General features: G+C 42.9%; 1 protein-coding gene across 4 annotated transcripts in view; it reads right to left on the bottom strand.

Annotated features, from left to right (window-relative positions):
• shank2b (SH3 and multiple ankyrin repeat domains 2b) overlaps window positions 1–27,559 on the bottom strand; it is a 157,879-nt gene that overhangs the window by 86,632 nt on the left and 43,688 nt on the right. For 3 of the 4 annotated variants that reach the window (XM_029256178.1, XM_029256179.1, XM_029256180.1), the window contains exons 3-10: window positions 25,844–26,047; window positions 25,088–25,159; window positions 22,254–22,362; window positions 19,110–19,261; window positions 18,574–18,741; window positions 15,490–15,606; window positions 9,708–9,785; window positions 909–975 (exon numbers count right to left, since the gene is read on the bottom strand). In XM_029256178.1, coding sequence (XP_029112011.1) covers window positions 909–975; window positions 9,708–9,785; window positions 15,490–15,606; window positions 18,574–18,741; window positions 19,110–19,261; window positions 22,254–22,362; window positions 25,088–25,159; window positions 25,844–26,047 — 967 coding nt within the window. Of the gene's footprint in view, window positions 1–908; window positions 976–9,707; window positions 9,786–15,489; window positions 15,607–18,573; window positions 18,742–19,109; window positions 19,262–22,253; window positions 22,363–25,087; window positions 25,160–25,843; window positions 26,048–27,559 lie in introns of those variants that run through there. The other variant, XM_029256181.1, reaches the window with a different exon arrangement.

The following is a 27,559-nucleotide window of genomic DNA, read 5'->3' as shown; positions in this document are numbered from 1 at the left end:
CATCACAGAAGAGGGAGAGTCAACTGAAGGGGTGCGGTGAGAAAAATAAAATGGCGAAATTATCCCCAAGGAGGCTGCTGGAGCAGGCAGGCCTCCACTGTGTAAGGTGCCCATACCTCAGCCACCTCGGGCTGGTGAACCGGCACTGCTGGCTTAGAGCTGGCGCGGTCCACCTTGCCCCATTCTGTGGCGTCCACGCTAGCTGACGATAAGCAGATGTTCACTAATCCTATAGCGATTTTCATTCAGTGCGGCACAGCTGTGGAGTGCTGGGAAACAATTGCGGATTATTTTTTATTTTTTTTATTTTTTATTTTTTGTCTGGGTACTCTAATCCTTCCTGCTTAACCTTTTCCCTCTTCAGGAAGCAGTTTAATTAAAAACAATTGGAGCTTGAACCCATGGTGGCAAATTTAGATTATTAGTCACAAAGCACACACTGGCAAAGCACCGGTCAGGCTGTTTCCTCCGAAGGGGCAGGCATTACTTTCCCCCTACCTTGGCCTTACCCTCTAAGCAATCTCAATCCAGGCAGAATTTTACCTGCAGGATTTTGGATTGACCCGGCAGCACAGAACACACATAAATCCCAGCAGATTGGCACCCACCTCTCAGCACAAAGAAGTGGGGGGGGAATCACATTAATGTTCTCGGTCTTAAAATGAAGGGAGAGAAACTGACCTCCAGAGACACCTCCTCAATCACAGCATTCGCGCCAAGTAAGTAACTCAGACGAGTGGCCTGAACGACACTGTTCCCGCAATGCTCGATGGTGCCATTTGTTACTGGTCTAATTAGACACAAAATAAAAGAAGTTTCATGCAGCACACGAGTAGTGCTGCATCAAGAGTGTCGTGGCCAAACACAGTGGCCGTAGGTGAAAAGCACAGCTGATGACTATGACTTACCTACGTCCGTTTCTTTGTGGTTCTTAATCAATTCAGCCAGCTCAAAGTTTCCTGCAATAATTGCCACCTACAAGAAAGAAATCAAGGCCGCAAGTGAGATTTTATGCACGCTGTACATGGATAAAATAGCATTTACACTATACCACATAAATTCCTTGGCAACCATTCATAGCAAGCATTTGAAGATTTAATGATTCAACTGCATGTAGTTTAAATACAATGAGGTATCTTTAGGATATTCACCATTCAGCAGCGCAGACCTTCAGAAGGAAGCTGTCAAAATCCCGCATGCACAGGTACGCAAAGCCACAAACATTTGTTTGCTACTGTCGTTGGAATTTCACAATAACTCATTTTATTACAGTAAATCATTTCAGCTTCACTACATTCAAACAGATCTAAACATGAAGGAAAGTTGGGAAAACAAAAAAAGGTCTTTTCTGAGAGACGAACATTCTCGTTTATTTTTTGTGAACCATGGTTTGTTTTCCTCAATTCTTAAACACAGAATCTGCATATCACAACTGGCCACGTGAAATCGAGAGCTCCCTCCTCCCACCTCTGTGACAAAGGCTCTCAAAGTGCTGTCATGCTGCAGTCCACAGGGGGGCGATAGACAACGTTTCACACCCCCTGGCCGCAATCTGTCGGACACCAGGGTTGTTGACACATGTCTTTAATAAGTGAACGGAGGCCTTCGCCCGGCAGGGAGAGGGAAGGCTGCGCTAAGCCGAGCGCACCAGGGGTCACCATTCATCAAGCACAAGTGTGAAATAGAAGCAGGGCCTGTGCTCTGCACACCTGGAGCACTACTGTACTTAATGGCTGGAAATTAAAAGCAATGACTGTAAATTCTTACGTACAATACTGACCCTTCAAAATCATTGCCTTCAACCTGAGATACTGACCGTTTTGAAGGAGGTTTCCAAAAACATTCCCTTGAACACAGAGACCATTCAGAGACTAAAGCGCTTCTTTTTTTTTAAAAAAAAAAAAAAAAGACTTTACCGTGTAAGAGGGTTTACAGCTCGATTTACCATGAGATAAACTGCATCAGGAAGCCAGTAAACCCTTTCTAATTCTCCGGAATGACACACTGGTAATTTCTTCTGTGAATCACTTGTTTTTATGGATATATAATTTTTTGCATGTTATTACAAAAAATTAAATAGATTACTTGACTTGATATAATTTAATGAATGCAGAATTAGTATTACGAAATTAATACCTAAAATAAAAAAATACATTTTCTTGGTTCATTTAGTATTTAAAGGAAAAAGCACATACACTCATTCCCCGAGATACATCCGAGTTATGAGAATTCGACTTTAAGAGGGGTTTCATTTAATACCACTTACTTCGTCTTATGAGGCACTTATTGGCACGTATGAGGACCAAATGTCGATTTTGCACACCTCCTGACAGCTGAGTGGCACAGGACTTTTGGATTTGTTCATTTAAGGAATGCTTTTCTCCAAAGAAACACACAGTTTATCAAAGGTGCTTTATGTAGTGCACTAAACTCTCCACTATCAATCCACCCAGAACAATGTAATACACACACACATAAAGTGCAAATTAGAGTCACCAGTTCATCTGCAACACAAGACTTTTACTATGGAGGAAAGCGGAACACCCAGAGGAAACCCACGCTTTGAGTGTGAAAAACATAACAACTATGAAAGAGTCAAAGGAGCACAGGTAGGCAACCGTACAGTATTACGGAGTAAAGGGCAACTAGCGCGTCGCATTATGATAACTAGCATTAACTATTGAAATAACTGTCAGTTTCCATGGGATTTGGTGATATTTCAGCATAAATAAGTGTTGGTTTGGGGCTCGGCTGTGAATATTTTTGTAACCATTAAAACTAATGGTAATTAATTATTAAAGCTATGAGAATTCACCTTAGGAAGGTTATCTGAGGAACATATTACCTTAATAAGGTGAGGGAAGACTGTATAACTATAAAAATCTTAAATATTCATGACACCCAGCATCTCTAGATTCAGCAGCTCCTTTCTTCTTTGTAAAAGACACATGACAAAGTCTTGTAACCTGAAGGTTACCAGTTCTAGTCCTGGAAAAGGCTCAGTATTTATGCTGTTGAACAAAACTGCTACAGTAAAACAAAACAACGCCAAGAAATACGTAGGGCGTCATCTTGGAAACACATTTATTACTTCCTGGATGTCAACAACACACTGGCACAATTTTAAACTATCACTAACTGTTGGGATCCGAGCAGCGTATCAACTCATAAGTGAGAAGGGGAAAGAATCCCAGCACACCTGGCACATGAAGCACAGCTACTGTAAGTACACACACACACACACACACATCCAGAGCTGTAATCACACTTTCACTAAGGTATGAAACAGCTGTAGGTACAACATGTGTAGATGTAACTGTAACTGGGGAACTTTTCCCCCAAGGCAGCCATTCCTTAGGTAATGGAGAAAATGCACACATACACACGTTGCATTTCTTACCGTTTCTGTTGGGGCTCTGGACGTGTTCAGAATGTGTGAGATTTCTCGACAATTTTGGGACATAACTCAAATGTTTCTAAGAATGCCTGCTGACTGTGGGAGGTGCTGCGCGGTGTCTGCAAGGACCGCCGACCTGCTCTCGCAGGCCAAAGCTGCGGACACCGTAGGCACTGTGCTGCGGATCAACAGGTGGCGCTGGCTGTCTGCTGACACACAATGTTCCCCTGTCCCACTTGGACAGCAGTGCCGTTACAAGGAGCCTTTCGGGAATTGCACTTCCCTGCGCCGGGGTCAGCCTCCTGTAGTTCGTACAAGGTGTGTGGTGACATACTGCCAAAGAAAGGGTCAGCATAACGGATGACCGCCTTGGACTCAGCCTTGGCCAGTGGCCTTGATTATTGGACTCTGTTCAACCAGTAAAACAGCAAATAATAATAATAAAAAAAAAATTCAAATTAATGTATTGGCCTCAATTGTGAATCTGTTGCTTCTCACTAGTGACTGAAGGAGATGTGACAGTTAACCCCTTCAGTGCTTGGTCCCAGGGGATGTCATTTCGAGAGAGCTGCTGAAATTTGCCTTTTGTGTCTTTAAGCTGTGTGGTGTTGCTATGGAAACCTCTTTTTGTTTGTCACTGAGGGGGAAGGTTGTGCCTACAGCCATTTCTAAAGAAAAGAGATAGATTTTTAATTAAGACAGAAGTGGATCCTTAAAGAAGCAGATGTATTATCAAAAGGCAAAGTTGTTGTCAAAAAGCTATCCATCTGTGAGGCTTGCTAATTGTCCTGATCAGTTCAATTATTCAGCCGTTTGAAAAGATGACATTTGATCGGGATAATTAGTAATTAACTTCTTTGGTCAAAGGCTGACAAACCCTCACTATGAAATGACAATGAAATGTTCCACAAAGAAAATTACTGCACTTGTACTACTCATTTTACTAACTGACAGAACTGGCAGATCAACCTCACATTCATCAATACAGACAGCTATGTAAAATGGGTTATGCGGGTGGGGGATTTTTTAAGCTGCCACCTTGCTTATGAAGCACACAGGTTCAAATCCCGCCTCCTGCTGTAGCACCTTTGAGCAAGGTACTTACCCCAAACTGCTCCAGTATAACTGTCCAGCTGTATAATTGAGCAAATAATGGTAAATAGCTTAACAGTGTAAGTCACTTTGGAGAAAAGCATCAGCTAAATAAGTAAATGTAAAATGTAAATGTGTGCTGCACAGCTCTGCAAAGCTGTGAGCTGTAACCCTCTGCCCATGTAACGCTCCGCCAGCATGCAAAGAATGGGGCCGGAGAGCGCAATGGATGCAGTGGAGCGCAGGAGTGAAGCTGAAGCTTGGGCACTGTGGGTGGTAGAGACCAGCTCCCCCCGGCCACGCCGGAGTGGGTGACTCACCCACAACCAGCCAGGAGTGGGAATCGAGGAGAGAGGCCCACCTTTGCCGCTGTTACATAAGGTGCCTTGGTCCTCCGTACCAAGAGCGCCGATGGAGCCGTGCTCCGTTGAGTAATGCATGGCGATGGCAGTAAGCTTCCAAATCTGGCCCGAAAAGAGAGGGAAATAAAAGTAGCCACTTATCCATGAATCTTGTGGGGATGTGACAGTGAAATACACCCCAAAGCCAAGGATGAGCCTCTCACTAAAATTCATGAAATTAATTCAGAATGGACAGATGATTGAAGCAGATGACTACATAACTGGGATTCCTCAACAGACGGCACAAAAAAGTGACCGTCTGATGATCCATGATTAGAGCCAGTGGGAGGGACCCTCCAACCAAGGGAACGGGTGACTTCGAAAGATGTATAGTGGCATGTTGTGTGAAATGGTGATGGCAGAAACACATTCTGCTGAGTGGGTGGCTGCTGTCTCCTAGAAACCCCTTGCAAGTGAGATGGAACCCCTCATGTGCATGGCTGTAGTTCCAATCTGCACTGAGAGAGTGTGGAGAAGACCAGGTCCCAAGGGTTGTGCCTGAGCTGAGACTGAACAGCATCAGTCCACAGGTGCAGCCAAGCTTTGCCTTTAAGTGACTCAAAGTCATCTTGGGATTTAAGGTGGTGAGAAGAGAACCAGAATTTTCATAGAACATGCGCATTAGTGCAGCTCTGTACACATGTGAGAGAGGGCAAGAGAGAAAGAAAAAGTGCGAGGGAGGAAAGGAAGAGGGATCGAAGTAAAGGGTGGACGTGAGCGGATGAACAGGGAAAATATCTAAATACATTTAAATGTTTTTTTACTCCAAAACTCCTACATGCAATGTATGTATAGAACAGATACATGGAGAGGCAGGCTGATTTGAAATAACTGAGCTTTAAATAATGAGCTAACACATCAGAGGGTTTATTTTTAGAAGCATGGGATAAATAATACAGGCTACTGGAAAACGCTGCTGCACTGGGGATATTGGGGAAAGAAGTAATTCCTGCAAGCTTTGCACATGAACACTTGGTACCATGCATAACGAGCACAGGGAGCATGATGCTAAGGGTTTTGGCCCCTTTCTCTGAAAGAATTTAGATCTCGCTGTACTGCAAAGCAAGAGAAAAGCATTTCTTTAAACGTTACGCAAACCACCTCCACCCCCTAACACAACTGAACAGCAACCATAAATACCTCCTCTCCTAGATCTTTACATGCTGTCCTTAATATTTTCTAGTTTATGTGCTCCAGTACAACTTGTATTATGACTATTTTTGGTAAAGATAACTATTTGGTTGGGCATGTGTATGGGCCAATGTCTTCATCCTTTTTAGCGCATTGCATATGTTTATCACATTTTTACATGAGGGTAATTCCCGAAACAGTCTTCTACGTGGTTACCAAGTTATAGTCGTGAAGTTTTACACAGTTTCTTTGTATAAAATGTTACCTGCTGGAATTGCTAACATAAAGCAGTTTCATGTACCACATGCATTTCATTGCCAAAGATCAAAATCATGTTGTACAGTAGTGTGTGTTGCTTTAATGAAACGCTATCACAACCACTCATGCAGACCATCTCTAGCTGTGCAGCACCAATTGAGAATTATAGAGGACATGTAACAATTTGTTTTTGTTCTAGTACACATACTATAAATCCCTTCACATTGAGGGGGGAACACCACCAACCCGTGGTGCATTTCCACTAATTGCAAAATAAGTGTTTAGTGTTTAATATATATTAAAAAGAAACTTAATGCATTACAGAATAGGAACCATTTGTGATTAGTTCAAGTCTCAGCAAGGTGCTATGGAAGATCAACTGAGTAATGTTTTTTGATCTTTTTCAGTCATGGAAAATTTACTACTTTTTTTTTTTAACAAATATGTCAAATGTAATTATATAGCTTATAAAATTTATGTCCTCTGATGGGCTGGTGCTCCATCTGTGGTGTACTCCACCTTATGCCATATGCTTTTTCAAACCAGTGAGAGCCTGCTTTAAACAAGCAGTAAACAACAATGGATGGATGAATGAATGAATGTAGAGCCTTTCCACCACCCAAAAGCTTCAGTGCACATGGGCAACCTGTCCAGTTTTATATGGGGAAAACCGGACAATGAAAAAATCAAAGCATAGCAATCCATAAGTGTCATACATCTCTAGGAATTGCCCCAGAAGACCAGGGAAGACTCTCATGATCAAACTTATTTACTGAATACCTCAAAAAAGAAAAACCAAGAGTACTCGGACTTTTGAATGATACTATCATGCAGGTAACGTAATAGTTAGAGCCACCCCCTCTGGACTCGAAGGTTGCAGCTTCAATTCTCACCTCCTGCCGCAATATCCTTGAGCAGGCATTCACCCTAAAGTGCTCTTATAAAAGTTACGCAGCTGTATGAACAGGTACATCATTAAGTTTCTTGACACCACAAGTCGCTTTGGAGAAAAGCATTAGTTAATCAAATAAATGCATCTGATTTAAACCTGTCCTATTGGATGTATCACCCATCAACCAGGATGAAGAGAAGATGGAGGAACAGGGTCACTATGCAAATGCTGCTGATGAATGACTGACCCCCCAGTTTTCTCCCCCAATAACGCTGACTTTCTAATGGAGAAACCTGCTCCGATCCTGTTAAGAAAAAGATCAATTACACAACAAGTGCCTCAAACCTTATACCTCTGATGTAATTTCAGTTTTCTCTGAGCACAGCATTGATTGCCATGGAGTCTCCACAATTGAGTACTACACAGCTCTCTCAGAGAGAAAAATATTAATCGAGCCACATGAGTCCTCCCTCCATTTGGCACTGACATGGAGCTAACCAGCCTGACAGCTTGAGCTAAATGTGGCTGCAGAGCAAAGGGACGGTGCAGCTGAATAGCATGTACCGTACGTACAGTATGACACTCTGTGGAAGTGATGAACGCGCCCGTCCAACGTTGTGACAGTTCGCTGGAAGAAATGGCCGCAGTTTATAGGCTTCTCCTGGCTGAGGCCTGCGAAGCACAGACATGCCTCTTTAAAGGCTGCCTCTGTTATAGCTGCCTCTTTGCCAAACACACATAGGTGCACATTGCATAACCTCCACTCCAACAAGATGAGAACATGATGGGAGCAGGAGAACAGAAGCAGCCCAGCTACACAACACCTCCAAATTAAAGAGGACCATTTAACATTCATTGTTCCACCCGGAATGAGGTCGCAAAGGCAGACATGAGATCCACTTACACCTTCGCGGCTCTCTAACCCTAAAAATAGCACTCAGGGACACGGGCGCGCGCGCGCACACACACAGAAATGCTTACTGCATGGCACCACATGCGCATATATACACTCACTGTCACACAGTTGTATAACCTAAGAAAGAGTTGGTGAATTTTTTACATTTAACTTGTCACACCTCAAATTTATGGCTGGAAATTGCTGCTTCCCCTTCCAAAATAGTGTTAAACATAAAAACTGTCATTACAGCGTTTCAGCACACTTTCTTATTACTAACAAAACAAGTAGGTGAACTAAATCGAGTATCTGCTCTTTAGCTGAAATCTCCCCAAGGCCTGGGGGAAAATAGTATCGGCAAGTTCTAATATTTTTCCCAGCAGCTTTGAATGCTGTTCCATAAGTAATACATTCACACACACACCCACACATTCTAAACATATCCAGCCACAAAACATTTAATTCTTCATGTATGCAACACATGTAATAGATCCTGTACAAATGAGGATCTAAATGTTGTCTTTGTAGGAATAGTTTCTCTATTTGGTTCTTTTCTGTGACACACAATATAACTTCAGTAGTGTTTCCACCAGCAGGCACACCCAAATGCCTGGTAAAAAAGGAGAGCAGGTGGCCTGGAATGGTGTCCAAGGACCCCGTGTCATGGAGGACACTGAGCTGAGATTATACTTTTTAAAAGACTCTTCAGAGAGAAAGACTGACATTTCAGAGAATCACAAAGCCCTTGGCAAGCACTAGTTACTTTTCCTGCACTACAGATTCATGCAGTGCTTTTGGCGATTGCGAACAGGCAGCCTGGATGTCATATTAACTGCACTCTTTTTGAATTAAACTCCTGTGCAACCTCTACAAGTATTTAAAAATTAACTGATGCGTTAATGCCCTGCAGAAATGAATTTAACATCGTGCAGTCAAATTCCAGCCTGCAGGCACCAATAAAGGTGTAGTATATCATAATTTACAACACTTACTCCTGAGCTGGTCGCAGCACTCTGCATACTTTTGTCTAGAATCATTTTGTCTGCCCTGCAGGTCACCTTTTCTAAAAGGCATTGTCAGAGTCAAACTGTGTTGCTGTTCATCTGAAACATCAAATGGACAGCAAAAAAGAGCTTGTTAACCTCCAAGCAGGAGAACCCGTTGGGCATTTATAACTGCCTTGAATAAAAGCTGGCTTGTATCTGTGTCTCTGACTCACAGCGCAGCTCAGTCTATAAACCAGTGATTAATGGCTCAGGAGAGCATAATCAATGCCCAGGACAAAAATTAAAACAAAGTTAATACTGTTCTTTTTTGCTAAATACGTAATGAATTTCATCGGGGGGGGGGGGGGAGACAGCAGATAGTAGAAACCGTAAGCATGGAAGCATATTAAAATCTTTATATCTGCTTTTACTAGATCACTATACACATCCAGGTGGAAATAAAAATCTTGAACATTGCCCTAACTGTGCAGCTCTGTGGTGACACGGCAGGGATATTGTACAAAATTGCATTCTTCCTGATTAAATCATTAGGTAACTTGAATCCTGGAGCACTTCCAATCCCACAGCACAGCCTGTGGTGTTTCTGGTTCCCACCAGCTGCAGAGATGTACATTAGAGAGTCAGGCATCCGTACCTGGAACGGGGTTTGGCTGTTGAAGTTCTTCACCTCCTTGTTGGCTCCACGGACCAGCAGCACCCTGGCACAGTGGTCCTGGTGGGTGAAGGATGAGGAGGGTGATTTTTAAAAAAAAAAAAAAAAAAAAGAAAAGTGAGCTTCTCAACGGACTCCTGATGACAGCAGCCAATCCGGACAAATTCGTTACACACTACCCTCACCTCGACCCACACCTGGAACAGAGCCCTTTCCGAGCCACCCGCTGCCTTAGTCACTGCATTCACACCGCGATTCACTGCATGATTAAGAAGAGGCTCAAAGTCTCTGAAAGTTCCCCGACCCACTAATCCCCCACCCCAGGTCTTCAGCACTCACAAGGAGAGATTGGCTCCGTCACCACGCTGGCCTGTCGGCGTTCGTGTTCAGCCCTGGCCTCAGTACAGCAGAGATGTGAAAGTGAGATGCACCGGCTTCATGCAGGGAAACAGGGTGAATGTCTTACCGCTACGGCTGCAAAGAGAGCCCACTTTGGGCTGCTGGATTCACCAGCCCGCCCACGGGAAGCTGCACCGCGCACGCACACTGCACACACACACACACACACACACACACACACACACACACACACACACACACACACACACACACATATAGGCACACAGTTATACAGAGTACCATGTCAGCCAAGACCTTCTGCTGCTACTACAGTGACACTCTTTTTCTGCCTCTCCATGACCAGCTGTCATTGATCAAACTGCAACACAGGTGTAGACACTGGCACTTAACACGAAATATTCAGCAGCGTTTTCATTTGCTACTGAAAAATTCTGCATGAGTTACATAACTTGGGTATACATTATAGCTGTATATTTCATATTTTAGCTGTACTAAATCTGCAGCTGCATTACCACCTAAACCATGTAAATTTGTGAGAGTCCAAGACACTAATTTGCAAGATGAAGCAATAGGCCTACTGATCAACAAAATCACTAAGTAGGCTGTGCTGTGTACATGGACACAACAAGGCAATTCAGATATTGGCAAGTCCTGCAGCCTGGAGGTTACACGAGACACACTGAAATTTTTGGCAAGGCCACAGGCTCCAATTTTCAGGCCATTTGTCTCCAAAAATGGAGTACAAGTGATCGAAAAAGCAGATCTAATTTCAGACCCTGTGTGAATCTTTGCAGCAGCAAACAAGTGGTTTCCTGTTTGAAATATACAGGAAAATCCACTGAAAAGAGGAGAAGCCATCAGCGCGCTACATTTGCTTAACAAAGCGAGACTAACCAAAAAAAAAAAGGGAATATAACGATCAGAAAATGACATACAAGTACCATTTGATCAGTGACCTCTGCAAAGGAGCGCAGAGATTATTTAGACTAATAATACAATAGGTCTCTGAAAATAAATGATATACATTTAAAGAGACAGGCAGTGCAGTGAGGCAGTTATTGATGCTTTTTAACGTTACAGGACACTTCATCTATCCTGATTGACCCTCATCTCTGTTGTGATGTGACTTAGTGGGAAGGACAGGATGGAACAGCGCAAGCGACAAGAATTTCTATTTCATTCTGTTGTATTTCCAGGCACAATTAATTATTTGGTGTGGTTTTTGTGGAAACTGGCATGAAGTCACCTCTCAATGTACAACTTCCTGCTATGGAGTATGCATAAATACTGTACATTCTCAAGTATAAGATGAGAGTGCAGTCTCATAAAGACATCAGGGCAACTCTGCTGTACAAAAAAGCCATTGTTTCGAGCTGGATTGTGAGAAAAAACGTTGACTATATAGGACATTAGTCAAGATTTGCTACTCCTGTATTGTATGTGAATGTTTGTGTACCTGGAGAGGGTGTGGTGGCGCAGTGGGTTGGACCGCAGTCCTGCTCTCCGGTGGGTCTGGGGTTCACGTCCCGCTTGGGGTGCCTTGCGGCGGACTGGCGTCCCGTCCTGGGTGTGTCCCCTTCCCCCTCCGGCCTTACGCCCTGTGTTGCCGGGTAGGCTCCGGTTCCCCGTGACCCCGTAAGGGACAAGCGGTTCTGAAAATGTGTGTGTGTGTGTGTTTGTGTACCTCATAAAAAAATAAATAAATTTGTAGGAAGGTTATCAGGATTATATATCCTGTGTTTTATGCACCTACTCCGGCAAACATCGGTGCATCAAGTGGAAAGTTAACTAGGTTTACTGAATTATGTCTGCAGCTATGTCTCTTTCTCTTAATGTAATGCACACAAATTGTATTTTCGCTTAGATGTCTGTTGCTTTGGAGAAAACCGTCTGCTAAATGAATAAATGTAAAAAAAAAAAAAATGTAAGATATATAAACATGCACAAATGACTGTTCAGATAATATTTACTGTATTTAGACTTAGATCATTTTTATTTTTACACTTTCTGAACACTACAAGGAAGCATTATCAAAAACTTTGAAATAAAACAGCGCATTCCAAATTACACTGTAATGATTAAAGTAACAAATTCAAATGGCAAAAGAAAAACAAGGCCCCAGATCATCAAGTTGTCTGCTATTTAAAATACTCTAGATGTCAAGTATTTGTTTTCTTTATAAAAGGTTCTACATTATACTTATGAACCTGTAGATTTTCTAAAAAAGTATCCCTGAATTGAGTCCAAATATAATAGTACTGGGTTAGGCTATGGCTCCCCACGACCCCACTTGGGACAAGCGGTTTCAGTCAATGTGTGTGTCTGTGTATAATAGTACTACAGAAGATAATGACTTTCGGTTCCCAAAAACTTATGAGCATTTTTCTGTAACATCTCCAGGCTATGAAATTCACTCCCGAACATTATCAAGGAATCTCCTACTCTGAACTTACTTTAAATCCAGGCTTAAGAGCCAGAAAATCTTAATTTTCATCCATCCATCCATCTTCCTCTGCTATCCGGGGCCGGGTCGCGGGGGCAGCAGTCCGAGCAGAGTCCTCCAGACTTCCCTCTCCCCACACACCTCCTCCAGTTCCTCTGGGGAAACCCCAAGGCGTTCCCAGGCCAGCCTGGAGACATAGTCTCTCCAACGTGTCCCAACTTCTTAATTTTCATTTTGTGCTTTTTTCTATCTGGTTTCCCACTCACCATTTATCTATTTTCTTTTTATTTGGATGTTCAAATCCGTTTTCCTTTTACTGCTTGTAATCTTTAATATATTGATGTTCACTGTAAGTTTTGTTGCATTACAAAACCAAAAAGCTTAAAAAAAAATGTAAAAACAATGAACTGATATCAAGATTAGTTTTGCATTATTTGAAGTCATCCCTTCTTTTTCTATTTTAATTAGTGTAACAGCAAACAAAGAATGGTTTCCTACAGCTCTCAGTAATGTCTTATATGTTGTTCCTCATAGCGTCATTAACTTTTTTTACAATTTTTTTTCACACTTAAAGTAACTTCATAACTGATGCAAGCCAGTGTGAGGATCAGTATAGTTTTTGTAGAAATTCATAGAAACATAACAGTGTGAAGCTGGGAAGAGGGGCCTCTCCCTGCAGTGGTATCTTGTTGGAAATGACAACTAACACAAACGCTTCCTTGGCTACTGACACCAATATAAACAGGCTTCCTCATGGACCTTGCCGCTAATGGTGTTCTAAATGCTGATAGCGGTTGAGGAGGGTGAAAAAGTCTTTTAATCCCCCGAGTGATGTAGCGCTGTTCCACGAACCACAGTGCATTGCATATTTAGACACAGCAGAGTCACTTTATAATGCTAGCACTTGCAATTCATCAATTCCAGTTATGAGAGCTCAGTTTTCAGATCACCACCCGTGAAGGCTTATCTAGGTAGATCGTCCCGTCACCTTCGTGTATAGGTAACAACAGAAGTTTGCATCACCATGCGGAAAACGTGTGGCAATTCCTGGGCACATGCAGAAACACGTCAGCTCATGGTGCTCATTTCTGAAAATGAAAACTGCACATAAGGTTGCCTACCAATGAACCTTACTGCAGCGTAGGGTGCTGCAATCATTAGGCCATACACTGTCCTCCCCTGAATGCTAGGTCTGAGCTACAATTACAACACATTACAGCTGCTTCTACAGCTCCTTTTGTCTGTTCTGTAAGCCAGCATATAAGAACAGAATCGCAGTGTGCTATCAAAGTAACGCAAGACACCAACACGTTTTTAGACTTTGAAAAGGATCTAGATATGAATTGTTCTGCAAAGTCACGTTCCTGCTTTCTTGCCTGACAGACAAAAACAGCTGCGAAAACAAGGATGTAACGGGAACCCAACAGCAATTTGTTTTGTTAACTGCGTACAAATGGCACAGTTTTGAAGAGTGGTCTTTATCCTTGAAGGTAATACTTCCAGGTGCTTTGGTGTGGCGCTCGCTAAGGCAAAATCCTGTTGTCAAAGTCTTTGGAACATACCGGTGTTACAGGCCCTTTATTAAGTGATAGGTCTGTGTTAGCTGCTTTACCTCACTCTGTCAATCACAGCAGTTTGCTGAGAACTGTTGTTTTGTTCCAGTGCAGCTAAACCAGCAGTTCACATAGAACATCACAGAGTTCGCTGACCTGGCTTTGCCCAGTGCTCCATCAGAATACTGATGTACTAGCAGCTTGCAGGGGCCTGCATGGCTCTCAGCATCAGCAGCATGAATTCAGTAAAAGTTTTTAATCATCTTCAGCAAAAATTGCTTCATTACTGATAATTGCTTGTCCAAAGTCAGGGTCGCGGTGGTCTGGAGCCTAACTCAGAAATGCTAGGCAGGGTACACCCTGGAGGGGATACCAGTCAATCACAGAGAAGGCACACCTGCACACAGTTACTTACACATTCACCATGTGTGACAAATGCACCTGAAACATCTGTGTGTCTATGGGAAGAAACCAGACCAATCATGCAAACACTGGAAGAACATGCAAACTCCACAGACACTGAAGGAGGATTAAACCTACTGAAACCTGGTCACCGAGTATCCCCGCTCAGGTACCAGGCTTCCCTCTGTTTGTACATCAAATCATACAACCCAGAAACTGTGAGGCACCTGTGCTACCCTCTGCACCACTGTGCCAGCTTCAAAGATTCAGCATTTAATGAGATATGACTACTAATGCACCAGATCAATATAGACATACTCTTCCACTGACTATCTGCATGGTGTACAGTGCACAACGTTAGTATAAAATACGTAGAGACGGCTTGAAAAGACATATTTATTCAATCTGCTATAGCGCTTCCAGGTCAGAAGAAGCCAGAAAACATAGATTAGACGTAAAAAGTCGGCACCATGTATTATCTCCAGTGCAACGGTCTCTCCTCGCCTTGCCAGATACAACGAGACAGTGCACCATGCAGCAGAAAGGCCACAACACTACAGCTCTGCCTGGAAGAACTGGTCAAGAAGGACCTCACAGACATGCTGCCTAGTTATTTAACCCCAGCACATGTGGCTACAATTGGCCCCGGGGGCGGTGTAGTGGGGCTGATCTGACGAGCTCATTGAACAGCGCCTCCCACGGGTGGCAGCAATGCAGCAACCCACGCAGACAGCACGCAATATGCAACACAGGCTTCATACTGGAATCGGTGCCACAATGACAGCACACTGAAAGATTAGTTAGGTAAACACCTGGCAGAAAAGGCACGTTTCAACTCATGAGGGACGGGGAGTCCGCAAGAGCCTTCAGAGTTATCATATGACATAATTTTCAATGACAAATACCAGCAGAAGCCCGGAAACATTGGTTCTGATTCGGACACACACAGATACAGGTGTGCAGACACACAAGCACACACATACACAATATATACACTAGGTCGTACCTGATTGTACAGGGCACAGATGTGCAGTGCTGTGTTACCAGAGGCATTCTGTGCGCTCATGTCAGCCCCATAGAAAAGCAGATGCTCCAGATGCTGGACGTGGCCGTACCGGCAGGCCTGTGAACATGGACATGGAGGGGGACATGTGAGCTGGATCGGCAAAAGAGCAACAGGTGTTTCCCGGAGCTCTACACACATTCATGAAACTCCAGCACAAAGCAGTTGAAAAAATGCATTCCTTTACCATATACAACTGTATTCTTTTAGGTAGCAAAGGTGCTATTATACTTACAATGTCTTCTTTACATGTAATGTTATGTTGAACTTTCAGACTAAAGCACTGAATGCTACTTTAACATTCTGCAGAAACTACAAAGTGCACTTTGCGGAAATTAAGTACGCTAATGTTTCCAGGCAACAGTACTGATGCGCTTTGGCTTAATCATTCATAGACAAAACAAAATCCTACTAATTAAATCTGTGAAAAGTCTTCAAATAAAAAAAAAAAAAAATACTACGAAACTAGGCAAACATTCACCTTCTGTATACATACTGTTAAACAGCGGACATACTCGCAGACTTCTGATAATCCTCCCCCTTTCAGATTAAAAGTTGGCTAAACATCAGTCAATGATGGATAGAAAAGACCAGGTCAACAACAGCATTAATGCCACGTGTACACAGGTGCAGTAACAGAGACCTGAATATTTTCCATTTGGCATAATTAGTATGCTTCCCTACCTCAGACACTGTCAAATGAGTGAAAGATGTATCACTCAATTGTTTTCAGCAGCTCTGGGTAACTGCTTTTTGTAGAGAGGCCAGATCATATAAATCACGGATATTGTGGTCGCTGAAATTACACAGCAATTATACCAGTCAATGGAGTGTATTAACTGCACATTGTAGAAGGCCCAACCATTCAAGAAATGAAAGTCTGATGGCAATTCCAAGAACACCCCAACCCCAGTTCATTGGCAGCACATTGTGAATTAAAACAGCCTCCAAAACCGCTTTTCATTGCAAGGCCTTGGTTCCTAGAGAAAAGGCAAATACTTTAGAAAGACTTCACAACAGACTGGTTAGCTTTTATTGGAATGGAGGCAAACAGCGACTGCTTCTTATGGAAACGAACACCTGACCTGCTGTCCTGTCCTCTTCAGGTAAAATTTGATGCAGTATACAATGGAGCCACTAGATGGCAGGATGCCTTCACTGTGCTAAAATGGGGCCTTGAGCTCTGAATGTACCTGTTCCTCAAACTTTGTTTAGCTGTAACCTTGGCATTGCATGGCACATTATCTAAACGCAAACAACAAAATGCTAGAATACCTATGCATATCATGCCCATTCCAAGTACTAAATCAAGATAATCCATTAGTTTAACCACTATTAACACTAGAAGAATAACTGACAGCCTATTGAGGTATTTGAGAAGTTATATAAAAATAGAAAAAACTATTCGGATTTTAAATACTGGGGCAGAAACTACATGGCACAAACACAGAAGTAACCCTGTATCCAGTATGTTAACCATAAATAAAATAAAATTACATCAGTGCAATGATTACCAATGAGATTATGCCTACATAATAACCATTCAGTAACTGAAACTACCCTTTGATTGCACTGAAATGATTTAATTACCATATATTTCACAAATTCAGATAAATTAAACAGAATAAGCCCAAAGATATTACTACTTTTGTGAGATACATTCACATAACCTAAATGTGCAATCAAAGACCAACATTACACACAATGATGTACACAACTAACAATAAATTGCACCTCTTGTGTATGTTTGCATGATGCTCTGCATAAGTGACAAGACACAAAAGGTATTTAAACACCCTGTTTGAAGAACCATAGAGGCACATTATTGCTCATAAAGACTCAGTGAGCAGCCAGCCCAGTCCTGCTCTGTAACAGCATGCTTCCGGCATTTCAGGGTGGGTGAAGATTTCACAATACAGGACGTGCCCTAGAAAACTGTGTACCAAGTAGCATGAAAGAGCGCTCTCGTGGACCTGTGAGCAGATGCTTCATGAAAGAACATTCTCAAACGTAAGGGAACAGCCTCTGGTTGTTTACCGGAGGCAGACAAGCCGAGGTATTTCCGAACTGGGCGGCGAGGATGATTGAGGCTGATAGGCAGGAGACCCTCCTTTCTAATTGAGCTGATATCCATCCAGGAAGAGCTGAGAGGGTGGGATTCTATCTTCTGTGTAGACTGGGCACTGCTGTGAAGGTCTGCTCTACAGGAAGGGGCTGTGATCAATCAGATTAAATCTCTGGACAGTTCCCCCTCTACACTTTTTCCTTGGCAGTTCTTCACATGAAAAGCCAATATGAGTGCTGGAAGATAAGGGCAACACTAAGTCACCTTGCGACTCTCTGAACCTGTCCACATTTCCCTCATGGTGGTAGAGCAATCTAAGGGACATGTTAGTTGGAGACAGTTCTGTGTTAATTCGGTTAAGGAGCTATGTGCACATTCTAGCTAAATAACTTTGTCCTTGACAAGTTCTTAGTAATGAGGTCCTCATTTAAAAAAAAAAAAAAAAAAGAAAGAAAATGCAGTGAATATGACAATAGAGCTGTTTGTGTGTACATACAAGCTGTGTCAGTACTAATAAATTTGGACATTTCATTAACTGACTTGAACAAATGGCCTACTTCTATTTCAACATATTTCAAATGCATGTATGGACAGTTTTTTTATTCCCGCCTGCATAGCTTGTTTGTTTATGCAGTGAACATCTTTTTTAATACCGTGAAACATAAATCCATAAAATAATTCCCAGGGGAAACAAGTGAGCTTAGGAGGTGTAAACTGGTGAAAGTTGAGGATAATGGAGTTGTGCTGAAGAGGTGCCAAGTGCCACACTGCTGCTGAGCGTTTGCGGACAACTCGTGGCATTTAGGGACTTAATACGCCTACAGAATCCCAAGAAACCCCAAATCCAGAAAGTACTGCTCTTCCTTGTTTGTCCATGGAGAGCAGACTCATAACCAGTGGGATGTGAGCCATGCATTACGAGACATGTACGCTGCACATACATTCCCTTTGCTGCTGTTCACCTGGTGGATCTCATGCCAGCCATTCTCGTCCTGGCAGCTGATGCTGGAGTGTTCGTGCAGGAGCAGTTCACAGCAGTGAGGGTCTCCACCCACCAAAGCTGTGTGGTATAGTGGCGTCAAGCCTCGGCTGTCCTTATAGTCTGGGGAGGCACCCAGCTCCAACAACGTCTGCAGGAAGGCAAAAATAGGGTGTAAATGTTTTGGCAGGGTATTGAACTCATCTGACATGTAGTTCACAAAATTACATAATTATGACTAAATATGTCGCTTCAGTCTTTTGGGAGACAAGAGCTCCTACTGAGTAATGAGAACCAGGCCCACAGTTAGCTCTGACTGTGTCTTCACTCTTAGCAGCATCAAGCTCTGCATTTTAAAGGCAAAATCAGCAATGTCACACCACCTGCGGTGTTGGTCTTTCCTATCAATTTATATGTACAACAACGAGAGCCTGCTATGGGAAAGCTCTCCAAGAAGACAGGCAGAGGGCACAATGGCACTGACAAGGAAATCACAGCGAGTGAAAAACCAGAGGCTACCGTGAGGGCAACCAGGTTCTTGGATTTTGCCGCTTTGTGTAGGGCTGTCATCCCGTCCTTGGCTCGGAAGTCCAGGTGAGCACCTCCGTTCTTCAGTGCCTTGATGATCTCTACCATATTGTCGAGGTGGGCAGCAAAGGTCAAAGGGGACTCTGCAATACCAGAAAGGAGGGGGACTTGATCAGATTGTTCCTAAAGCTGAACGACAGAAGACTGCAGAGATTTGGCCCGATGGGATGCTATCAAATTATGAGGTCATAGATGCACTGAATACAAAGATGAGCACAAACATCCAACTGTCAGCAACCATTAATTTAATAATTGGTCACATAATATCACTATCGAAAATAAAACAACACATTGATAGAACAGCAGGCTCTGGTTTTTCACTGCTATTCTCAGCGGATTCTCAAAGAGATGTAAATGCAAGGCTTAACAGGTGGCACTAAGGAAGAGCCAGCATCTGTCAGAGACGGCATGTGTTTGTACTGACAGGTGACAGACCAGCTCAGCGGAGCAGCAGCAGCACGAGGACTGTATGGTAAGAACAGTGAAGTGGGCGATGGCACAGAGGAAACCGACAGAGGGCTGATTAAACGAGTGTGACAGGATGGGGCTGTAAGAATGGAACAGAGATTAGACAGGAGACATGGGCGGAGCCTGTGGAACACATAGTATTACGGGTGATGACTATGGCACCCGCACAGAGGTGAGACAGCAGGCTTATTTACAGGATCCCCTGCCCTGCCGAGTGTGACAGGAAATATAACTGGGTCCAAAGCAAAAGAGCTGCCCTGCCAGAAGACTGCTGGAGGCTGTTGGGTTCCCCGGAAGAGTCTCATTTGCCCCAGGCCAGCTGTCAGTCACTTGTCTCAACCTAGATATGCTAACGATAGGGCCCACCATAACTGCAGCTGTTGTCTGACTCTAGCTGGATCAGTATCAACGAGCTGATCCTTTCAACACAGGGGTTTATGAGTGGGTGAACAGTGAATACAGACTTATTTATGTAGCTGATCCAAAGCAACCTTCAATGTTATGTTACTAACAATTACATACTCATTTACATAGTTGGTTCATTTTCACTGGTGCAATTTAAGGTAAATTTAAGGTGATCAAAGGTACTACAGCAGCAGCTGCAATTCAAACCAGGGTCCTTCAAGTGGAGGCAGCTACATAGCGTAATGACCACACTACTTGCTCCCACAAAGTGTACTATAAGCGCTATGGATGCTGCTATTGCTGGCTTTGCTTGATGTAACCTCATATCCTTATTAACATCTCTTTTACACATTTAATAACCCAAAACCCAACTTGAAGACATTGCTATGGAACTTGAAAGCTAATGGTCTTTAAGCATGGTCAAAAATCTTACACACTGCAAATACGTGTTTTGGTTGAATTTCTCATAAACAAGTGCGACAAAAGTAAAAGAGGAAATACTTTAATTAATGCCTTGTAAACACTTATATAGCTTAAAAACTGGCAACAATTATCTTTTCCTACTTTCACTAATTAGAAGACATGATTAAGATGCCAAATGAAAGCATGCAGTGCAAAGACAGGGCTCTGGAACTGCAACGGGGAGGCTGGGGTATTTTCACAGCATTACATTACCTTGAGCCAAAATTAGACCACAATTATCATCACCGCCTCGTCTATTATGAAATAGGAATTATAAAATGATTAAGGTCCCCAAAGTTTCCCGCTCTGGAACTGAACAAGGTTTCATTAGTGCAGCCAGGACTGCTGGTGCCAGCAGCTGGCAATGGGCGGAAGTCCCCCCAGTATTTCTGGATATGCTTTACAAGAGCTCAGTGACACCATCAGCATGAGGTTGAGAAGCCAGTGTTACACTTGGGGACCATCAACTAACTTTTCACATACCAAGAAAAAGCAAAATATTAACACTGTTCATGTATGTTCAAATTCTGAAACTGTATTAATATAGTGCTCAGATCTCAACAAACGGCTCAAGGACAACTTCAAGACTCAAAGTCATGTGCACTTAAAGCCATTTAAAACAAACAAGTGAAGCACAAATTTAAAGACAAAGAAGAAAACTGCAAAGAAGATAAAAATGAAGCTGTCGGGTATCCCGAGAGCACAGTGGTCCAGTTTTCATGGGGCCATTTTCATTTAAGAATTTAAGCTGCAATTTTTTCGGCTCCAGTACACAACAAGTCAAGGCTTGTCAACAGTGCTGAAACACATGAGCTGATGCAGGCTTAGGGATCAGAGAAGTCCTTCTTCATTCCCAAGCAGAAGTGTGCTTTGGCCCAGCTCTGAAGGGTCCCATACAGAGCACCATGTAATACTGTGCATACAGGTACAGCCTCGAGAACAAAGGTATCTATGGACGTGCAAGAGGTACATTTGAGTTGTTTTCCCTGAAGCAAGGTGGCATTATAGAAAAGTCAGGGAAACTGGTCTTGCCTGTGGTATATAGTTTACAGCCATCTATTGGACCTTAGTGCTTCTGTAGGCTCTTTGGTTGACAAAGTCAACAGCACTGACTCAGAAACAGAGACTGCTTCAATCAATTAGGTGGATTCTTTCAATGGGCAACATTCTTGCAAGTCTGATATAAAAATAGCCTGCCTTAATCTACCTACTCCACACATTTTTATATTCACAGTTTAACTGGTCTTTTTTTCCCAACAGTATTAACCCCTAATAAGCATCTGAAATATTCCTAGCCTTATATTGGAAAAGAATTTCAATCTGATATGGCAACAAAAGCTTTTTAAGGTTTTGTGATAGAAATATTCAACTCATGGGTATTGACCTAAAAAGAAAATGAAGTGAACAACCTGTCTTGACCAAACCCATTTTACTCCTCTTCCACAGAAAAAATGCAAAACCTGCTGGACCCTACAGAGTGTGAGCAAAATATCCTTGATCTGTGATTTCTGAAGATTAAATTCCATTTTTTTAGCCAAAGCAGAAAAAAAAACTTTGTTACAACCTTAACTCCGTCACTTGGTCATTTGATTTCCCACTGAATTTTTTGTTACACCCTCGCATTGATGAAAGTCAGAATAATTCTTTGAAATAAGCCATGAACTTCTGGTGGTTGTTTTTTTTAGGAAACTGCTATTCTTGAATCAAGAAGAAAGCAGCACACACTCAGAGCTTGCATACCGCCAGTCTCTGGATCATGATAGTTGGGATCAAGGCCTTTCTCCAGCAGCTTGGTGACTTTCTCCAGCTGGTGGTGCTGGATGTGGTCCATGAACTTCCTCAGGTTGGCCTGGAAAAGGGGGGGAGTAAGTGAGAGATCCAGGTCTGGGCATCACTGCACTCTTTGCTCTGGCAGTGCTCTGCACATTCCAGGGACAAACGTTCCTTTTCCGGCTTTCCAGGGCAGTTAAAAATAGATAAGAGAGCAGCTCCCTGGGCACTGGTGCTGGAGGAGGGGTGTTGCACAGAACAATGCAGCCCTGGGAGTGGCACCTATCTGTGCAACAAAGATTCAGCTCAGCCTAGACCACCAGTCATGGGCAGGTTATGCCCATAATGTCACATGTACCTTTCACTGGAGCCATGAGAACCAAAAGCATAACCTTAAAGAGGCCAGGAGGTACCCGTGCACCCCAACCCTTCTGGGGGGCCTTCTCACACCTTGAAGTTAGAAAGGTCCCATTACATTTAGTTCTGTCTCTATTTTGTTTACTCTCACCATTACATCCGCATAACAATTATTTTACTCTATCGATAAAAAGTTATTGTATTTTTTAGCACACAACACAACAGCTGGAATTCACAATACTTTTCAGTGTCAAAAACCTTAATAGACATTAACAGACAACAGATGGCAGGCTGTTAATGTCAAACTTGCAGCCTTAATTCCAGCAAAACAAAAAAAAAACACATTACAATCAAGCAATCACACACATACACACACACATTTTCTGAACTGCTTGTCCCATCAATTGATGACAAATGCTCTATAGTGCCATTGGCTCCTGCTGATACCTTAGAGTGCTGAGATCACACTGCTTGGTTATCTGGGAGGCTATGAAGACCTCTCCTGTTTAAATTCAGTGTAAAAAGGCCTCTCCTGGAGACAGAACAGAGGAACCAAGGATTCTGCTCTTCAATAATTCACACTGTAATTCGAACTCATGGCCGTAGTGGACTTAGTATCAATTATCAACTTACTTCTAACGACAGAGATGGTTTAATAGCTTGTCAGGCTCCCCATTACTGATGGAAGTGGCTGGCATAGCTACTTTGATGAAAAGCATTCACACGACCTTAGGGGGAAAAAGATGGTCTGCTCGAAAGATCTGTCGCTGCCAGTTCTTTTCTTAAAGCTTATTCTCGTAAGCTGGAGAATTTACAAAAAGTTGGGACATGGCAATTCATACAAGCATTGATGGGACATTCACAGTCTGAAAAAGCCCGTCTTTGACGGTTTTACAAAGCAGCAGACCCTTAAGTGGGGCACATCATTCCTTCTCAGTAGTACAGAGGAGACTTTTACTTCAGCTTGGGTGCAGCAAAAACAGCTGGTAAATGGTTTGGCAGGTGAAAAAGCTGCCAGAGGGTTCTAGGCTTTGCCAGCAGTGAGGAGATGTGCCTTCAGACCCAGCATGGCCACAAAACCTGGTGAGTGCATGACTAAACCCACTGCTGATGTGCTACCTGTGATTTCCGGCACAAACCAACAAAAACCCAGTAAAAATACAAATCTATTGCATACATAAGGGGTCCTTTACTACTAAATCCTTAGAAGAACATGTCTTGGAGGAACACCTCCCAACACTACCCAATGTTGTGACACACGGGTAAAATTCCACTTCTCAATATACTGTAATCATGGAAATACGATGCACCACATTATTCATGTGACTAAACCCTACAAGATGAAGTTCTGTTGCCTGGAGTTTGGCACAAGGACTTGAGGAAAGGAGGACTCTGGAAAGTAAGCAGAGCATTGGGGGCAGGTAGAAAACAAAGTCTGTGTAAGGGAAGCCAGCAATCATAGTAACATGAACTGATCTTGTGGAACATCCAGTTAAATATACATGGTGAAATTTTTAAGTTGCTTTCGTGAAAAACAATCTAAGAGCATTCAGCAGAGCTTTGCCTTAGAAATGACCCTGGAGAGAAGTACAACATGCTACAGCATGATGTCAAAGCCAGATCAATAAGGTGCTGCAGAAACAGAGGTCTGCAGAAGCGGAGTAAAGGAAAAAGGACATGACTTCACAAACAAGTGACATGAGCAGTGCCAGTTTTACACCCCATTCTGTTCAGAGGGAGAAAGAATGCCAGTGGACATGGTGGTGTCGCAGGGGTTCCAGAAGGGACACATCGGTGTACAATTAAACGAGAAGTGCGTTCAGCTCCTGCTGTGCACCAGCTGCTGCTAATAATAAGATAACGTGCACAAACATGGCCTTTTACTGCCTTGCCAGGGAGAGTTGTGCAAACGCAGGCCAAAACATGGTATCTGTTTCTACAACGCAAACAATCAGATGGATTTGGCCACAGCAAAGCCTCCACCTTGCAGAATGCCTTGTGTGACACACACGGTGCTGAAACTGTCAGGTTTCAGTGGGGAAAAAGAGACATATGGCCAGTTCTGCATGCCAGATATGACAAAAAAGGGGGGAAAAAAAAACTGGAAAATAGCCAGTTATTTTCCTCTCAGCTGGAACGGTAATGATCCAGCTGGTATTCAGCAAATACTCTGATATGGTGTGCATGCAGGCACGTCTCTTCCTGTTGGCCCCCACACCTCTCCCTTGAATTCTAATGGTCAATCAGATGCAAGTCTGGAGCTCAATCCCTAACACAATCGTCACGTGAGTCAGCGGCATGCTCCAGCACGTCCAGCTCGTCCAGAGGGAGGGAGATGGAGGTATGGACAGCATTGCTGTTGAGGCATACACTGTATCCAAAGAGAGAAGACTTATTTTCAAAGACCATTTCACAGGGATTTGTTAAGGTTGGGGGGGGAAGCTCACCTTTGTGTGAAGTTTGGCAATTTGCTTTTCATCTATATTTGGTTGCTTGTAAACTCTGCTCTTGTAGCGGAACTGCAAAGTGGAAGGATGGACATACAAGAGTCAGACAGTTAGTGTTAATCTTTCCCAACTCCTGAAGTCTGTTGCTTTAGGGTTTCTCTTTGTACTCACACATGTTCAACGTAAAGTACATATATTGACCATACACATTACCCACATATACTGTATGCAGAACATACTTTTATGCAGAGTAAACAAGCCCAACACTGACTGAGCCAAAACAAATACTTGGGGGAAAAAAAATGCTTTTTGTATTAAAGGATTATTTACTCAATTATCTGATACTTTTCTCCCAAGCTACTATAAAGTACAGCTTTGTACACGGAGGCACTTTTTACCCATTTATACAGCTGCATAATTTTTTACTGGAGTAATTCAGGGTAAGTACCTCTCTCAAGAGTACAACAGAAGAAGGTGGGATTCAAACCTGGGTCCTTCAAGAGAGACAGCTCAAACAACTCTCACCTTCTGGCCCCAACTGTATCACTGTGTTGATACATATGAAAATACAGTAGATCTCCTGAGCCATAAAAAATACAAGCAACTGGTAGAGAAGTTCTATGAAATTTGCATTGCATTTTGCCAGCTCGAGACCCAGGAGGAGCCCTTACTTGAGTAAGATGTTTAAATGAATATATATTGTAAAGGTGCCAAATAAGGCAACAATATAAAAAATAATTCCAGAAGATTCCACACCTCTAGCGATGGAACTCCCTTGCTGATGGGCTGGGGGTAGTCTCTGAGGAGCCGCTCTTCATCCAGAAATTTGCCGTCCCGCCCGTTGCTGGCAGGTTGAAACAGACCATAGTTCAGGACATCTTTCAGGCTCTGGTTGAGTGTGCACAGGATCCGTTGCTTGGCAACCCACACGGTGGCATCGGGGTTAAACCTCATGCATTTCTGTCCAAAACAAAGAAGAGGGTAACCATCTCACTTTTTGATAGAGGAGCATTCACCGAAAAAAAAAAAAAAAAAAAAAAAAACCACACACACGATGCCCAGCATGTTTGCCAGCTTCACAATACAAAAGGCTTTGTTTACGATAACATAAGTGGCAGCTTGCTCATTCATAACATAAATGTAGAACTATGATTTTTAATTAACACTGGCAATGTGGGTTCATACTATTTATTCTGTGCCTTTCTGCAGAACAGCAGATTATTGGTGAAGCACACACAAAAGCATGATTAAATGCATCAATAAACAGCAGATTATGCTAATTGATCATCTTCTGTTCTTGTACTGCTGAGCATCTGCTGATAACACATGCACTGTGGTGATAAGTCCAGTAAAAACACTGTTAAACCACTAGCAGCAGGAACCTTTAACCCACTGTCAGTCACAACCTCAATTACTTCCTACTATACTCACAGTGTTATCAGTTCTGAAAATAATTTCACTCTTACATTGTGTATCTTTATTGGTGAATTTGCATTTATTCATTTTTAGCTGACACTTTTCTCCAAAGCAACTTACAACATTAAGGCCACAATTATTACAAGCTTACAATTATTTACCCATTTTACTGGAGCATTTTTTTAGAGAAGGTACCATGCTCAAGGGTACTACGGCCAGAGGTGGGAATCGAACCCGCGACCTTTGGATCCAGAGGTAGGACCTCTAACTACTGTACTACCAGCTGCCCCCTCCTTGGATAAGCTTTACCGCTTAAAAAATAGGTTGTCGAAAATATTTATTTGCCCTTTATGGGAGGCTCCCCTGTTAAACGCACTGACTGGAAAGCATAAATAGTAATTAAACTGTCCTTACAAGGGAAAATAATTGTTGGCCAAACTCAAGGCGTTTCTCCAGCACAGAGTAGATCTCAGAAAAGGCAGGAAAGGGCATCATCAGCTCTGTTTGCCACTGTCTTATGCACCGACACTGGGGGACATCTGAGAGGCTCATGTGTGGCAGAGCGCTGTCACACAGAATACATGTTCATGCATAATGCCCTTTCCGCATCGAGCCAGCACACCCAGCTGTGTATCTCGGCTGCGACTATAGCTGCGCACCCAGCCGCAGTGGGAAACGAACCCAACTTCACCACTGTGGCACACAGTCTGTGTAACTATGTCCAAAAAAAAATTCATAGTAAGTTTTGAGAAAGTAGGGGCTGCAACATTTGCTGGAGGACTAATTTCATGGCTGCTCTGTCCTTTGCTTCTCGGTACCACTGTCTCCCCCTTACCACCAAGGAGTGGCATTTATTCTCATGTAATTTCCTACACTGTAACTGAGCCAAAGTCCTCCTGCATTTTCGTATAAAGTACATGGTCATTTTATGGCTATAAAATTTAAGTGGTAACTGTATGAGTGATGTCACAAAATGATTCCTTTGATTGAAAAACAGCTTGAAACCTTGTCAAATTCTGTTCACTCCAGGTAACCCATGAGCACTTTTCCATTTGT

Source organism: Scleropages formosus, chromosome 11 (assembly GCF_900964775.1).
Source record: "Scleropages formosus chromosome 11, fSclFor1.1, whole genome shotgun sequence".
In the NCBI taxonomy this organism is placed as follows: Eukaryota; Metazoa; Chordata; class Actinopteri; order Osteoglossiformes; family Osteoglossidae; genus Scleropages; species Scleropages formosus.
This window is presented reverse-complemented; position numbering and strand designations above follow the sequence as displayed.